The 16,706-nt window shown below is 46.2% G+C and overlaps 1 protein-coding gene across 1 annotated transcript in view; it reads left to right on the forward strand.

Annotated features, from left to right (window-relative positions):
• The window catches only part of Nck2 (NCK adaptor protein 2), a 37,722-nt gene that overhangs the window by 6,959 nt on the left and 14,057 nt on the right, over positions 1-16,706 (forward strand). The window contains exon 2 of the mRNA XM_032901033.1: positions 14,407-15,128. Within this exon, the coding sequence (XP_032756924.1) occupies positions 14,407-15,128 (722 nt within the window). The remainder of the gene's footprint in view (positions 1-14,406; positions 15,129-16,706) is intronic.

The following is a 16,706-nucleotide window of genomic DNA, read 5'->3' on the forward strand; positions in this document are numbered from 1 at the left end:
CTTGTTTGTAGAGTTAGAATGTGGTCTCAGCAGCTTTGTCTGCTGTGGATCCTGGAAACAGGGTCCCTGTCACTTGCTTTGCATTAAAAGCATACAGACCCACTTAGGGAGTTCTTTAGAGGCCTCCCTGGACCTAAAGGCATCTCATGGTCAAGTGGATGCTATGGCATGAACCCCCAGCTCTGTAGGAGCATTTGCAGTGGTATAGTGACTCCAGTTTAGAATTAGCCTTTGAGAGACCAGACAATATCATGAGTGTGCACGGTGATGGAATTTAAGACATGGGAAAACAGCAGGTGGCTGGGCATTCTTCTGATTCCTCGTCAAGACGTTGTCCTGCCTGATTTGGAACTTCCTGTAGTCAACCTCTCTAGGATGAGAACAAAAGAAATGCCTGTTGCTTACTACATCTACTCAGACTGGACTGGTTTTTAGTCCCACCCCCTCTCATTATTACAAATGTGGGGTGTGGGGTGTGGGTGTGGGTGGTAGGCTCCCTGCTTTTACATTGTGAGGAGACTAAGTTCTCGTTTGGGCATCAGAGCACTAACTGCAATTACCGTGACTGTAAACACTCTCCCATGATGCCGGGCACGGCTGTAGCTGAGTTTGGGAGAACCTGGGAGGTGAATCCAGCAGCCTGGCTCTCATGGAGGTCAAGTGTGAGTGTGATAACCCTTGGACATCCCTTCTAAGCCAAGGTGGGGTGGAGAGCTAAATGCCAAAAAACAGTTTTATTGCACGGATGGCAGTGTAAACTGAATGCTTTCAGTAAAGGTGACCTGATGGGATGTCTTCAGATCAGGCAGGGCGCCTGGTCAGATGCTACTTCATATGCCCGGGTTTGAACTCAACTGAGGCTCACCTAATCGGAGTAAATAACGTTTGTCCTCATCTAAGCCATAGCATTATCTTTGCTTGGTCTGATTAGGGCTAAACTGTGCAGCTTGGCAACCATCTCTGTAGTGAGTAGAAGGAAGACTCCAGAGCAGTGGTTCTCAACCTTTCTAATAACTGCAGCCCTTTAATAAAGTTGCTCATGCTGTGGTGACTCCCAACTATAAAACTGCTTTCATTGCTACTTCATAACTGCAATGTTGCTACTTTTATGACTTGTAATGTAAATATCTGATATGCAAGATATCTGATATGGAACCCCTGTGAAAGGTCATTTGATCCCCAGAAGGTCATGACCCACAGGTTGAGACTCATTGCTCTAGAATTGAGTCTTAGAATACCAAGTAATTGCCACTCAAATTTGAAGGACAGAATCTATATCCTTAGTGCCCACATAAAAAAGCAGATGGGCATGAGGGCTCGCTTGTAATCCCAGCATCAAGGAGACAGAGATAAGAAACCCATGGGGCAAGCTGGCTAGCTAGACTAGTTGAATTGATGAACCGTGGGTTTAATGAGAGACCCTGCTCACTAAGTAGAGTGGAGAGTGCTTGAGTAAAGCAGCCTGTTACTTCTACACATGAGCAAAAGAAATCTTACCAAAAAATTAGGAATATCTCTGGGCTGGGTTAAGTCTTAGAGTGGAGTTTTAGTACCCATGAGCATCCAGCCACAGGGAACCTGAATAACAGCAGGGGTTGGGGTCTAGCCACATGGAAGGACAAACAAGCTAAGGACTAGACTGAGTCAGAACAGGCACTGGTGTCAGTGTTCAGTGCAGCCTGTACAGAGCCCCATGACCAGAGCCTTAGAGGAGTCCCACTTTGCTGATAGAGATGGCTTTTATATGGATGGTAGATGTCCTGACCCTAGTCTTCAGGCTGGGACTGCAGAGGACCATATCTGTTTTTAGAGGCTGGAAACAGGGTCTCAATATGACCCATGGATGACTTTCCAAGCCCTGAGCTCAGTAGTGAGCATGGAGAAGAAAGTGGTGCTTTCCAGACCTCGTGGCTCAATATGGAACACAGAAGCATCAGTCATTGATAACTCAGGGATTCTGAACCCGAAGGACCAAGAATGACAAAGAGAAGTAGAGAAAAAACAGGAAGAACAACAACAAAAACAAAACAGAAAACAAATAAAAACAACAGAAGCCTAGCCTGAAGAGGATAAGACCTGTATGAGCTGAGTAGAGAGCAGAGTGTTTGGTGGGACACTCTTGCCTGACTGTTAAGGATGGGGAGCTCGCAGTTTACAGTTTTGTTGCTGCTAGAATAAAGTACCTCAGACTGGTTGCTTTGTAAGGAAAGGAAAATGTATTAGCTGGGCGTGGTGACACATACCTGTAATCCTGGTACTTGGGAGACAGTGGCAGGAAGATCAGAAGCTCCAGGTCTGTGTTGGAAGCATAGCCGAGTTTGAGGCCAGCTTGAGTTACATGGGACTCTGCTTCAAAAGGGAGAGGAGGAAATGGCCTACTTAGTAAGACCTGAGTTTGAGTTCCCGGAGCTTATGTAAAATGCCAGGTGTGTGTGTGTGTGTGTGTGTGTGTGTGTGTGTGTGTGTACGTACAGTGTGAGCAGTATGTGCACCCGTAGCACTGGTGGGATGGGGGTGGGGTAGGGTGGAGCTGGAGCTCGCTGACCACTCACCTGGTTCCAGGTATTAGTGTGAGACCCTATCTGAGGAGAACAAGGCAGAAAATGGTCAAGCAAGATGCCTAATGTCCTCTGGTGAACAAGATGGCCGACATCATCTCTGGCCTCCACCTGTGTGTATATTGCTTGTACCCAGAATCTGCTGTTATACATAGTTCTGGAGGCTAAGTTGCTTTGCTTCTATGAATTTCAGGGTTTAGAGTCACTTAAATAATTTTTGTTTGGTGACTACTGCAGAGACCTGGTGTTTCTGAAGTGGGTCGTCAGTACCTCAAGCCAGCTTTCCCATCCTTTTCTTGTTTTGATGACTGGCCTTCAGCATCCAGGCCTCCTCAGTGCATGTTTTGTCCTCTCTGGATGTGGCTTTGGCCTGCTGAACCCGGAACTCCTGAGTTTTGTGAACACCTTGTGAGAGCTTAAAGGGCAGCTGCTCCCCCTCTCTGATTGCAGGTGACTGAAGAGTTAACACCAATGGACTAATGGAAGGGAGGGGTAACAAAAGACTACATCCTGTTAGTTAAAAGCTGTCACTGCTTCATTCCCTGGCAAAAAAAAGGGCTAAAGAATTTTACCATAGCATGCAGGAGCTGGTACACAGGTGTGGACTCCTTCTACAGTTGGGCATTGTATAGTCAGTCCCCCTGAAGCTCCACAGAAAGCTCACACAGCAGAAAATCCAGGCCAGGTCCCCAGCTGACTTTACATGTGTTTTCAGAAAATGGTCAGCAAGGTCCATTTTTGCACCAATACTCCCCTTGCACCTAGGTTCTGAATCTTCACCTATTTGATCTTTGCCTCACCCGTAATAGAGAAGTGAGTATCTCATTTTTCAGGAAAAAATTGAGTCTTGGAAGTTACTGTTGTACTGAAGAACACACAGTAAGTCATGAGGTTAAAATTGAATCCCAGTGAAGCCTGATCCCACTTTCTGCCATTCTTCAGTCTCTTGGGGGACCCCAGGGCGAAAGGAGTGAGCTGCCCAGTTGATTCCTGTGACTTGATTGCTCCCTGGCTGCACCCACGGTGCTGTTTTGATTTGCTACCCTTAACTGAAGTCCCTCAAGTGTCAGCAAACAGCTGTTTCAGCAGAATGGACTCTGGCCAAAAGTATTCATGTATTAATAACTGCCCAGTTCTATAATGTCACGAGGGGAAGTCAGAGGTGTTTATTCAAATGATCCGTAAGCTGACTGCTGCAGGAGTACTCAGAAATTGGTCTGTATTCTGGCCTTGTGGGTCTTGGATTGGTGGACATGCATACTATTCCAGCCATCCTTGGCCTTCAGAGTTCTCAGCATGATAATGATTTCTGTGACCAGGTAAGCCCCAGAACTGTAATCCTTTCTGAGTTAGTGTGTTTGTGATACTGTCATTGTTCAGGGCTTGTTAATGCAGCCATTTCTAAGAGAGGTAGTCTCACAGCAGACCTGATATTCTATCTCTCACAACATTCTGACCCTCTTCTGTGGTGTCCCTGAGCCATAGATGCAGGCTGTCCCACCTTTACATTGTATCTGTCATTTCTGTGATGTCCCCAGTACAGAGTAGTTAGACCTGAATACACACACACACACACACACACACACACACACACACACACAGATACATATGCACCACACACGTACAGACACACATACACAGATATACACATAGACAGACACACATAAACACACACACACACACACACACACACACACACACAGAAAATAGACCCAGCAAGTTGTATTTATGTTTGTCCATGGTGTGTGTGTGTGTGTGTGTGTGTGTGTGTGTGTGTGTGTGTGTGTGTACAACAAACAAAAAGGCTATCAATTTGAAATTGTGAGAGCACAAAAGGGGTTAAGACAGGAAAGGGAAAAAGAGAAGTTATATAATTATATTTAATCAAAAATGTTAAAAAAAAAATTAATTCCCGAAATGGCTGTATTTCATAAAACTACTAGTTGTCTCCAAGCATACCGCTAAGAAAATTGGGATATGGAGAAAAACTTAGATGAAGAAGGTACATCCCCTGGTGTCTCTTGGCTCTGAAAGAACCAGTTAGTATTTATACCTAATCTTTTGGTGTTTGTATACATTTCAGTTAAGTTGCTTGGATAGCTTCTCTCGCTGCTCTCACTGGAGTTAATGCAAAGCACATGGACTCTCTCTGCAGGGTGCCTGACACTGGCCAGGGTATTTCAGTTTTCTGACAGTCCCTGTACTTCTTGGTTCTTTTGGGATGCTTGGAGTTTTTACCCAGTTAAGGGAGATACTGACTTGTGACAGTGTGTTTGTTGTAGAAGTCCTGGGCTCCTCTGTACTGTCTGTTCTTTAGGACTAAAAACAGTCCTGGTGGCCACCCTGCCCTAGAACATGCTTCCTAGCCAAGTCACTCTGTGGGACTACTTCACTAAAGATCAGGACAAAGCCCAACACACCCCTGGAAAATTTGTATTGCAACATTAAAAAGCGGGATCTCAATTCTGTCTCAGATGTCCAGATGTCTCTTGAAGTCTCTTGAAGTCTGCCATGACTTCAACCCTGCCAGTATACCCAGTCTGTGGTGTACTGTCTACCATTGTGCATATATGACCTAAATGCAAAGCGGTGTTACCTAGAATCCATTACAACTCCATCTTCCTAGTAGAAGCAGTAGAAGCAGGCTGTCACATGGATTCCTGCTGGAATACTATGGAAACTTCTATAGGGTTGTGCTGCCAGAAACTCAGAATAAATTCGTATTTGTTTTTGTGTCTCATGCATTTCCGAGTATTTAGAACCAAAAATGTAAAACAACTTACGACGGATTTGTGGGAGGATAATTGGAAAATAGGGACAGATTTTTATTTTTAAATTACTAATAGGACAAAATCCAGGAGAGACCATGAGATGTGGGAGGGGTGCACCTAGGAAAACCTGCAGAAGCAGGTGCGCAGCTGACGTAGAGTATGTGAAATCCATGTTGCTCTGCCCACTAGGCTCGTGAAGACCCTTGTGTCTTCATGAAGGTCAGAAGGTCGGATTCATTACCGCGAGTCCCTGTCTCTGTTTATAGGTTCCGCACTAAACATTCTACCAAACAGGAGCAAGTTGAAAACAATCAGGATTACTGTTGTGTTTATATGAGTACGTATAGGTATCTGTTTTTGTTTTTGTTCCATACAGTACAGTACATCATTTCTGTAGTACCTGCATTAGAGTGGGTAGTTCTTGACTTACACTATGTGGGAGGATGGATGTGTTTAGGTTCTGTTCTGTGCAAATACTCTGTTGTAGTATATAAGGGATGGGGCAGACATGGCGACCATGGCAGATCCTGGGACTTGGCCCCTAAGCCAACTCTTGGATCCTAAGCCTAACTCTTCCTGGGTAACTGACACACTGATGGCTCCTTACATCTCACCATTTGGCAGCTTTCTAAAGAAAGTCCCCCTCTGAGCTAAAGAATTAATTCAAGCCGTGGAACAGAGGGACAAGAACTGAAAGCGCCTAGGGATGAGTAAGCCCATCTTACCGTGTTTCTGATTGTGTTTCCCCATATGGTGTGCATTTTTGTTAGCTCCTGTCCGTGTGTCTGAAATGGTCCTTTTCTCTACTGATGCTTACTTATCTCGGTGGCTAGGGCACCTTAGGGCATTGCTAACTGGCACCATGCGGCTATACTGACTACTGAGCTCCCCATACTGCCCTGAGTTCCTACTGGTTCTTGCTTTTCTTTGGCCCTGGCCTTGTGTTCACTGTTGGTGCTATGGGGAGGGCAAGTGGGCATCGAATGGCTCCTGCCTAGTACACAGAGAGGCTGAGGCCATTAAGTACAGTACAGGTGATGCTGGGCACATTTCTACCTGTCAGCCAAGGTGCTCATATGTGTCACCTTTTTGCCTAGAGCAGTGGTTCTCAACCTTTGGGTTGTGACCGCTTGGGGACAGGAAATCAAACAACCTTTTTATCGGACTCACCTAAGACCACCACATTATGATCATAACAGTATAAAATTACAGTTATGAGTGGCAATGAAAGTAACTTTATGATAGGGGTTACTGCAATGTGAGGAGCTAAAGGATCACAGCATTAGGAAGGATGAGAGCCACTGACCTAGAGGTTTGTCTTTCCAGGCTGCTGCTTCTTCTTTGCTGTTTCAGAGTTCACAGCTTCTCCAAATGCACTTGGTGGTGGTGGTGGTGGTGGTGGTGGTGGTGGTGGTGGTGGTGGTGGTGGTGGTGGTGGTGGTGGTGGTGGTGGTGGTGGTGGTGGTGGTGGTGGTGGGTGGTGGTGGTTTTCCCAGCTTTGGAATCCACTTTGCAGAGCAGTGGATTACAAATTTTGAGGCAGCCCCACCCGTGTTTCTTCAAGGACTCTGGTGTGGGTAACGGCTGTTTGCAGGAAATTTGCTCAATTTTTGTCTTTTTGTTTCCTTTGCTATGAAAGTTGAAGCATAGACAAAGCCAGGAGAAAAGTCCTGTGCTCCAGCTGTGCCCAGTTGACTGTAGGCCAGCAGCGAATGAGGACTTAGAGGCAAGAGCCTAGGGCTCTGGAAGACAGGGCATTGATCACCCCTGTGTGCTTCACCTGGAATAGCAAGTAGTCTGTGCAGCTACCCTTGCCTTGGAAATGGTGCCTTTATCCTCCCAGTACCAAAACCTTTTGTTCTGTAGGCTGAGCGGCCTCTCTGATTATTCCTGAACAGATACTTAAGCCACTTCTGACCCTGAGGGCAGGAGGAAGGTGACGTGTGCCACTGAGTGTGGTTGTAGGAGACAAATCCATGCAGCTCAGCCGAGAAAGTCTTGCCTCTTATCTTTTGCCAATTGATTCGCCTCTGACTCTGGTTCTAGCATTGACTGATCAAAATCCTTGTTTACAGCAAGCCCCTAGTCAACTGCCCCTTGAGTTTGTGCTGGATGCCAGTCACTTACCCCCAGGGCTTTACCCAGATACTTTACCCACGTGACCCCGCCCTCTTCACCATCCATATCTGCTGTAGATGATAACGGGGAACAAAAGAGGTGCTGTAGAATTCCCGAGGCCAAGAGCTAGGCAGCGTGAGAACTGGATCCCAAATGTGACTGGGACAGTCCTGCAGTAATGGCATTTGCAAGTGTCTTTCCCCATGACATTTACTTATTTTTAATTTATAATGTTCACTTCTTGTCGACAGAGTAATCTCAGAAACCTAAGGTGTGTGTTTAACTTTTGCTGGTGGTTTGGCACTTCCAGTCATAATGGAGAATGCCATGTGTAATCTGTACATTTCGTGCATATTTTACATACTCAAAATATTCATGCTCTTGGATTGGGTACATGTGTTGAGAGATACTGAATATGTATTTTTGTCAAGAATTGTAATGAGAAATTAAGGTATTTTCATTGGCATCTGTGTTACTGTTTGACTTTGGCTTTTTTTTTTTTAAAGAAGATCCCCTTAAATCATTTTCCCCAATCTTAAATGTTTAGTCACATTACTTACCTGCCTGCTAAGAAAAGAATATAACTTTCATATGTGCTAGGAATGGACATTCAAGTTCAGAGCCCTGTGCATAAAGAACCATGTGATTGTAGGGAGGGCCATTTGCCTAACACCTCTATCCCCACCTGGCTCTTGGTGCAGCTGCCCAGTGGAAGAGGGACTGCCTGGGCACAGAGAAAACAAGTAGTGGCAGTTCTCACCCAGCTCACAAACATGTCCCTTTCTCCCCATCCTTAGCATTAGCTCTGAATTTGGGGGTTTTATATGGCACTCAGTAGTCTCTCTTTATAAGGCACACAGTCCTAAAAAGGAATCACCAAGTCAGGAGAGAAGAAAGAGGGGCTGAGTCAGGAATTAGTGTAACCCCTTGATTTGTGTCCCCTGCTCCTGCTTTCTATGCTGAACCCAGACTCCACACTTTGGAGCATCTCAAAGCCTATCTGCTCATGACTCCAGATAGCCTATAGTTCCTGCCATGGGCATTCCTGGTCCTTATCTTGGTAGGCTCCTCTGCTTCCTGCAGGCTTAGAAGCCACATGCTCACAGGGACCTTCCCTTTTATGGTACTTGTCACCATGGTGACACTTAGTATTAAAAGCTTCTTGTAATTTTTTTTTAGTTGACTTTAATAACGGGCCCTAACTCTAATGGAGGAAATGCCCACACATTAATAGGCTCTGGTCATAACAGTATAAACATTTTAGCATACAGAAAACTTTTGGTTAGATTCAACAAAGGTTCCAGATCTAATTAGTGGCAAAAGTTGTTGTTGGCATCTGCCCTTTGAGTCCTCACGAATGACTTGTAATCTCCAGAGGGCCAGAGGAGATTTCTCTACTTCAGGCAGAGCTCTGAAGAGCAAATAAGCAGAAAAGACCGAGAAGAAAGGTGCGGTTTATAAGGTAAACCTTGTAGTCATGGCTGATCCTAGCTCAGTGCTTAAGAGCAGCTACCGTCTGGTAGAATGCCCCTGAAATCTCCTGCGGCCTAAGAGCCACCTGTTGTACAGGAGACCATGCAGGGGTGTACAGATGTTGGAAGACAGGACTCTGCCCCATGTCACTCTCCTAAGCCCACACTGGCGGAATAGTGAGTAGATGCATATCAGGATGCAACACTGGGCAATAACTTGTCCTCCACCCACCTTTGGTGGTTATGCTATGGCAGAGGTGGTCTGGTTTCCATTAAAAAAAAAAAAAAAAAAAATCGGGGTTGAAGATTTAGCTCAGTGGTAGAGCGCTTGCCTAGCAAGCGCAAGGCCCTGAGTTCGGTCCCTAACTCCAAAAAAAAAAAAAAAAGAAAAGAAAAGAAAAAAAAATCACCGGTCTTTCAGATCCCACTTCCACTGCCCTGTAAACATCTGAAAATTTTCTGGCGTAGTTGGGTGTCTATAGGACCAAAGCAGCCGGCCGACCCGACCGACCCCAACAGTGTCTGAGTCCATTTTGATTTAAACTTGACTTTGTCTAAAACTGGTTTGTGTTTGGTTCCATGTTCTACTCCCTAAGTCATGATTGGGGTTTCTTTGATACTTTCTAAGGCGTTGGCCACAGTAAAATGCAGCTTGACTACTCTCCACCAAGTCAGATCGCTTGCAGAAAACCGGCTGCGTGGTGAGGAAAGCCCCCTGGGTATAGATACTGTCTGTCATAGATTGCTAATGAGAACTCTGAGCAGTGAAACCTAAGACATTGTAGGCGCAGAAAACAATGTGCACCACCTCTCGGAGCCCATGAGCGTGGTTTATGGACCATCTGCTTGCTACCTCCTGTCTCTCCCACAACCGAACTCGGGAGGCCTCAAGCCATGAGTGTTGTTTTCTGCTTGTCCACCGTCAGCACTTTGACAAATAGGCACCAATGGTCTGGTACTTTAAAAAAGGTGGGAGTGGGGAGTGAAGGTGGGGGAAGGATGTTTTATTTTCTCAGGATTCTCGACTGATGAGACAAAAAATCAGCTGAAACCGAAGTTTAAAAAGAGGAAAAATACTGACGTCCGTTTATGTTGTGAGAACGTATGTAGGATTCCGGGAGTGTGGGTCATTGCTATGAGGACTCTCTCTGGCAATTATTTTGCTCACCTCCACCCTTCATTCAGTGCCGAATGCTACTGGCATCTGCTGCCTATGGCCCTCTCTGTGGTCCCTGGAAAGACCACATGTATTCCCTCTGGCTCACTGTGCAGGTAGAATGAGACCTGATGACCCAGGTGGAAAAGACTTGAACTTGGAAGAAGTGCTGATCGGGTTAGAACTTGGAGGCATTGTTACCTTACACGGTCACCCGTCCAAATATCCTTACGGTTATTGTCATCGTTGCAATTCATAATTTAAATACCTGTGGTTTTTTGATGGTCTTAAAGCAATCCCCATGAAAGGGAAGTTCGACCCCAAAGGGGACATGATCCGTAGATTGAGAGCCACTGTTGTAGAGGAACACAGTTTACAGACGTTCTTCCCAGAAGTGGCATCATCCCCAGTGAGCTGGGACCACCCGCGTTATTAATCAAGAATTAATCTGCTGAGCCCATTGTTTTCTCTTGAGGTTCTCCCCAAATTACTCTTGATTTGTATTGAGTTGACAAAACACTAGCCAGAACACATAGCAAAATTTGGGGTTTGTCTTTTTTCACTTATTCTGTTAGATTTTGTTAAATTATTTTAAACTTTATTCTGAAGCAACTGAGTTGATCTTACCAGCATTACCACAACACTAGATGCCAATCACGTCAGCACATAGGGATATGAAGTCACTCAAAAGCCAAATATTAAACACTTCCTCTCACTGAGAATTATCTGTGGTCACTTTCTACCATCCTCAGTCAGATCTCATGGCCTTTAATAACAAGGGCCTTTCAGAATTTTTAGTTGACCTTAATAATAGCTAACTCTAATGGCAGAAATCCCTACACATTAATACCCTCTAATCACAGCAGCTTAAAGGAAGGAATGTGTTTTGGTTAAATATCACTTATGTTACAGATATGATTAGTGGCAAAATTAAGTGATTTGCCCCAGAGTTCCCCAAATACAAGCACACTCCATCTGAATGAGTTAGCTTGAATATATTTCAGAACTATCAAATTTGTTTGACGTTTTCTCTTAAATCGCGGGCTCCAGCTGGAAGATGACAGTCAGAGCATGTCTCAGAGGTGTTTGTTATAACAGCCCTTCATCTCTGAGGGAAGAGGGGTGCATAAAAGATTTTGACTTTAAAATGCCGATCATTAATAATGCATGACACATTCAGACTTTTATTAGAACTCGGTCTTTATTTAATTTTATTCAGGAAAGTTAAAATGTGCCTGTTATCATCAATAAAAATGTAGCTCAGGTCCAGAGAGCTAACACCTGGTGCCAAAAAAGAGTCATGAAAATGGAAAGGCAGAGCCTGTAAATCCAGCTCAGCTGTTAGCTGTTACAGTCAGTGCCGTCTCTCTGCTCACAGAACAAAAAATACCATCCCACGGAGTGCATGTTATTGCAGTACACTGACTTGCGGCTGGTCTTCTCTCAAGTCCATACAGAGCTGGCTTCATCAGCAGCATGGCCACCTTCTGTAGCTGACAGACCTTACCCACCTTGGGCAGCTTTGTGCTGGGGAGGGTAGCTCCTGGTGCGGGACAATTCAGCTGGTCCAGTTAGACTCTCTGAGGTTCTGAAACCTGTGTCAACTGCATACTGTTGGTAGCTCTTCCGCCTCGGGCTCTGCGGAGAGGAAACAGCGCTGGAGCTGTTCCAGTCCTGCAGGAAGGAAATACCAGGCACAGGTACCTGCAGGAAGGAAATACCAGGCACATAGGTACCTTCAGGAAGGAAATACCAGGCACATAGTTACCCGCAGGAAGGAAATACCAGGCACATAGGTACCTGCAGAAAGGAAATACCAGGCACATAGGTTCTTACCTCCAGTCTCTTCGGCAGAACACAACAGGGCTTAGGGTTTACTGCCCACAATAGGAGCTGGCCATGATACTGTGGCCTGAGCCTTTGTGGTCTGCCACAGCTGATGTATTGAAACCTCACCCTATCTAGCCCCTGGCCTGGTCTTGGGAGGTATAAGGGGTTTGAAAGGTCTCAATATGAAGGACTCTTCGATTGAGGGTTAGGGAAACCTATTTCGCCCTTCCTACCTGGTGGGGACATAGGCATGGGAAACAGGAGGTGGGACCTCACCTAGTCTGTCGGCTCTGATTTTAAACTTCAAATTTCCAGAACTCAAGAGACTAATTTATGTCTCTGAGTAGCAGGTTACTCTTCTGGTGGATCTCTAAGGTTTCTTAAATGTAAATGCACAACTTTATTTTTCTGTGGGAAGAAATAAACACAGGGCCTTGAAAGTAGTGTATAAATGTTTGCTACCCTAAGCCCAATACCATAATCTTATGATAATAGATTTCAGAGGATTGAAACTTTTCTCTGAATACAGATCTTCGATGTAGGTGTTAAGATCTTGCTCCTTGGGACCTAGAAAACAGCATCTTGAAAGTGTTTTGTATAAGGGATTTTTCACTGGGATTTTCTGTTCCTTCTTTGTTCTGTTTCTTTTATTTTCCCCAGGCCAAAGTGTTGCAGTTTAAACACAATTGAACAATCTATAGATAAAGCCGTTACTTTACACAGTGTGATACTTTACCTGCCCCAACACATGGCTTGCTAACAGTTGGAAATTTTCTAATGCACTAATTCTAGATATTCTCATTCATTTGACTTATGCAAAGCAAGCAGCCACAGTAGCACACAGGACCGAAAAGCTCACACCCCAGGTCAGTTCTGTAAGGGATGATTTTATGATTAACATGAGAATTGGAAAGAGGAACACAGCATGTTGGATCCTCATGCAGATTGGTATGGATACCCCAGTGTGCACTGTGTCTGGACTGGTACAGAATGTCATGTACTAGGCGTGTTTGTTCTGGGTGGGATTTAGCGAGGACAACAGGAAGGATCCCACCGTCGATGCCTGCATCGGGAGTTGGTTGTTGGGGCCCTAGTTATAAGGACAAGGGATTCTGGAGACTGCACTGGAAAGTTATTGTCCCTTTATGTGGTGTAGATGGAGTGAGCAGACCCTCTGGTTAAAAGGATTTCTGATCTGCTATGTTGATATGAGCTTGCTGTTTATGCCAGTAAATATGGCTTGGGTCCTTGAGAAATGGGTGTGAAGACTTGCCCCTTGAGAAAACATGTTGATAAAATACATCAAATTCTAGGAGAAAGGTCATACAGATTTTCCATCAAAACCTTCAGTTATTTATTTTTGGTTGTGAGCTTAGCCATCTAGTCAGAGACCTGGAATGGAGGAGACTCCAGGGAGTCTATGAACATGGCTGTAGCTGAGATTCTTAGCAGTAGGGCATGAGGTACTTGAATTCATGTAGCCTAGGACCTAGGCCCCACACACATATGTAGCAGATGTACAGCTTGGTCTTCATTCGGGTCCCCCAACAACTGGAGTGGGGGTTGTCTCTGACTCTGTTGTCTGCCTGTGGACCCCATTCCCTAGCTGGGCTGCCTTGTCTGGCCTCAGTGGGGAGGGATGCACCTGGTCCTGCAGTGACTTAAAGTGCCAAAGTGGGTTAGTAGGGGGGGGGTTCTCCTTTTTAGAGGAGAAGGGGAGGGGAAGAGGCTATGGGAGGAGAGGTGGGGGCTGTGATCAGGAAGTAAAATGAATAAAAATAAAATAATGGAAGAAAAAGAGAAACACTCTTCAGTCTTCTGCCTGGATTTAGTATGTCAGCAAATCTATTACTAATTTATCAGTCTATTGTAGAAAAAAGGGTTCAGCGTTTTGAGAGCAAAGGGCTTGAATGGGGGAAGTCAGAAGGGCCAGCATGCAGCCAGACAGTAGGAGGACAGCACAATCAGAGGAGCAGAGGGGAGGGGTCTTGGGGCAAACTGTTCTGGAGGGAGGTAAGAGGATGAAGAGTAGGATACAAGCTCTTCTGGCCTAGTCCTGACTCATTGCAGAATTGCCACAAGTCTTTAAATTCATTTAGTTCAATTTCTTACCCAGTGCAAAAGCACAGGCACCTTTTTTGTGCCTTTGTGCCTTTTTTTTAGTCCGGAGATCCGAGATCCAGGAGATCACTGATGCTGCCCATCCTTCCAGAAGGATTTACTTTTCTCTGTTCTTATTATCTTTTGTGTCTTAGACCTACTGGCACTTGTTAATGGGTAGAAGGGAACAGACCACTTTCGGTAAGTATCAGCTTTTTAATAAATTCATATCTGTGCCACACGGCTGGACCATTTTCTTTTCCAGCTAGTCGCTGTCGTTTGTAACCAGTCTTTGTGCATCCTACCCCATCCCGTTCCCGCTAAAAAACTTCCATGTAGGAGTGGGCATGGTGTACAACGTGTGTCCAGTGCCAACTGAATCCTTTGCCGTGTCTTCACAGGCCTCGGGAAGACGCGGAGGAAGCCAAGTGCTCGGGATGCGTCCCCAACGCCAAGCACTGATGCGGAATACCCAGCCAATGGCAGCGGTGCTGACCGCATCTATGACCTCAACATCCCAGCCTTCGTCAAGTTCGCCTACGTAGCGGAACGAGAGGATGAGCTGTCCCTGGTGAAAGGCTCCCGGGTCACAGTTATGGAGAAATGCAGTGATGGCTGGTGGCGTGGCAGCTTTAACGGGCAGATCGGCTGGTTCCCCTCCAACTACGTGTTGGAGGAGGCGGACGAGGCTGCAGCTGAGGCCCCCAGCTTCCTGAGCCTGCGTCGGGGCACTGCGCTAAGCAATGGGCAAGGTGCACGGGTGCTGCACGTGGTGCAGACGCTGTACCCCTTCAGCTCTGTCACTGAGGAGGAGCTTAGTTTCGAGAAGGGGGAGACCATGGAGGTGATTGAGAAGCCGGAGAATGACCCTGAATGGTGGAAATGCAAAAATGCCCGAGGCCAAGTGGGCCTGGTCCCCAAAAACTATGTGGTTGTCCTCAGTGATGGGCCTGCACTGCACCCCACGCACACTCCACAGATCAGCTACACCGGGCCCTCAGCCAGCGGGCGATTTGCGGGCCGTGAGTGGTACTATGGCAACGTGACACGGCACCAGGCCGAGTGTGCGCTCAATGAGCGGGGCGTCGAGGGCGACTTCCTCATTAGAGACAGCGAATCCTCGGTAAGTGCCCAGCTGCTCCTATGCTAGAGTCACTGCCAGAAGAACACTAAGTGCACACAGAGTACCCTGACCTGTGAGATCAGGGACTCCAGCCAGCCCTGGTCTGCGGATATTCAATGATCTTTCAGTTCATTGCCTGGTTCTCCATTGTCTTACCGAGCCTTGTAAATTAGGCGTAATCATGTGCATAACAAAAAACTTATTTCTAGGATTCTGTTCTGTCATGGTTTTAGGTGTCTGCTGGAGTTTTTGGAACTGTCCTCAAAAAGAACCACATTGTGCAAGTGCCATGACTGGTACACCATTCCCGTGTCATATAGCGTTCACTGACTATAGTTGAAATAGCAAGACGGTATTTGAGGGCACATCCTAAATTAGATAAATACTATGTTGACATAGAGTCGGCTGCTCCCAATTTAGCTAAATCTAGGTTGGGTAGACTGCGAAGTCCCTGCTGCTACTCCTTTTCCTGGTTGTGGGAAGATAAGAAGAGTGATTTTTCAGCCCTCAAAGGTTGGCCCGGTTGAAAGGCTCCCGCTTTCCTAGTTTAGAGATGCAGGCTTCCTTTTCCATCCCAGTCTACCTATGTGGAAAAGCCCTGTGATTATTCGCTCAAAGACTCCATCTGCATCTGAGTGCACAGCGGGCTCTCAGCTAACAGGTGCCTGGCCTCTGACACAGCCTGTGTGCTGGTTTGTTTTTCTTTGTAAACTGCATAATCCCAAGGTTGCCTCTGCTGCAAGCCGAGCCTCTGAAAAGCTCATCTCTCAAAAGCTCCTAAAGTACTTACAAACAGAACCAAACAGAAACCTGGGCTGCTCGGGGAATGAGGCCACCTGCCTGGCACAGCCAGTCTCCCTCTAACAGGTGTCTGGCTGTGGGGCACTCAGGCTCAGTGGGACTATCGGAAAGAACCAGACAGTTTCACTAAGGGCAGCCTTACTGTGTGCGCCTCCTGCAGATGACCCAGTTTGTAGATACCTGTCTTCCCACTGACTCTTCTAAACCTGTAAGCAAGAGTTTAGTCCAGTATTTCCAAGGGTTACCGGTTCTCCTAGGCTTTGGTTTCATGTTTTACGTTCACACTGTAAAAGCAGAGTGTGTGTGTGTTCCACTCTACCAGCTCAGTGAGCAGTGTACACTCCTGCCTCACAGAACTGATCTGAGAGGAGGTCACAGCCCCTCATGGAGAGGGGCCACTGAAGTTTGTTCTTTATAGCCGAAGAGGCATTGAGCTAGTGGAAACCAGATCCCTTTGTGGAGTGAGCAGCTTTTCAGGGCCGGCCTCAGCCTTAGAAAATCCTGGGCAGGACTCTGAATGCTGACTGCCTCTGAAATCTGAATACTGAGATGCCCTGATCAAGAACGGGGTGTCCGTCATTGCTGGCGAAGACTTCTCATGGCATTGTTCTCTCGCCTTGGAGGCTCTGTGCCTGGCTGCCTTGACATCACATTCTGGGCCTGTGAGGAATTAAGGACAGCACCAGAGCAGAAACAGGACAGACGCTAACAAACCAACTAGAATACAAAATGCCTGGTCCATCTAAGAGCCAAATGCGTGAGTTTGGAGTAGCTTCT

Source organism: Rattus rattus, chromosome 4 (genome assembly GCF_011064425.1).
Source record: "Rattus rattus isolate New Zealand chromosome 4, Rrattus_CSIRO_v1, whole genome shotgun sequence".
Classification (NCBI taxonomy): Eukaryota; Metazoa; Chordata; class Mammalia; order Rodentia; family Muridae; genus Rattus; species Rattus rattus.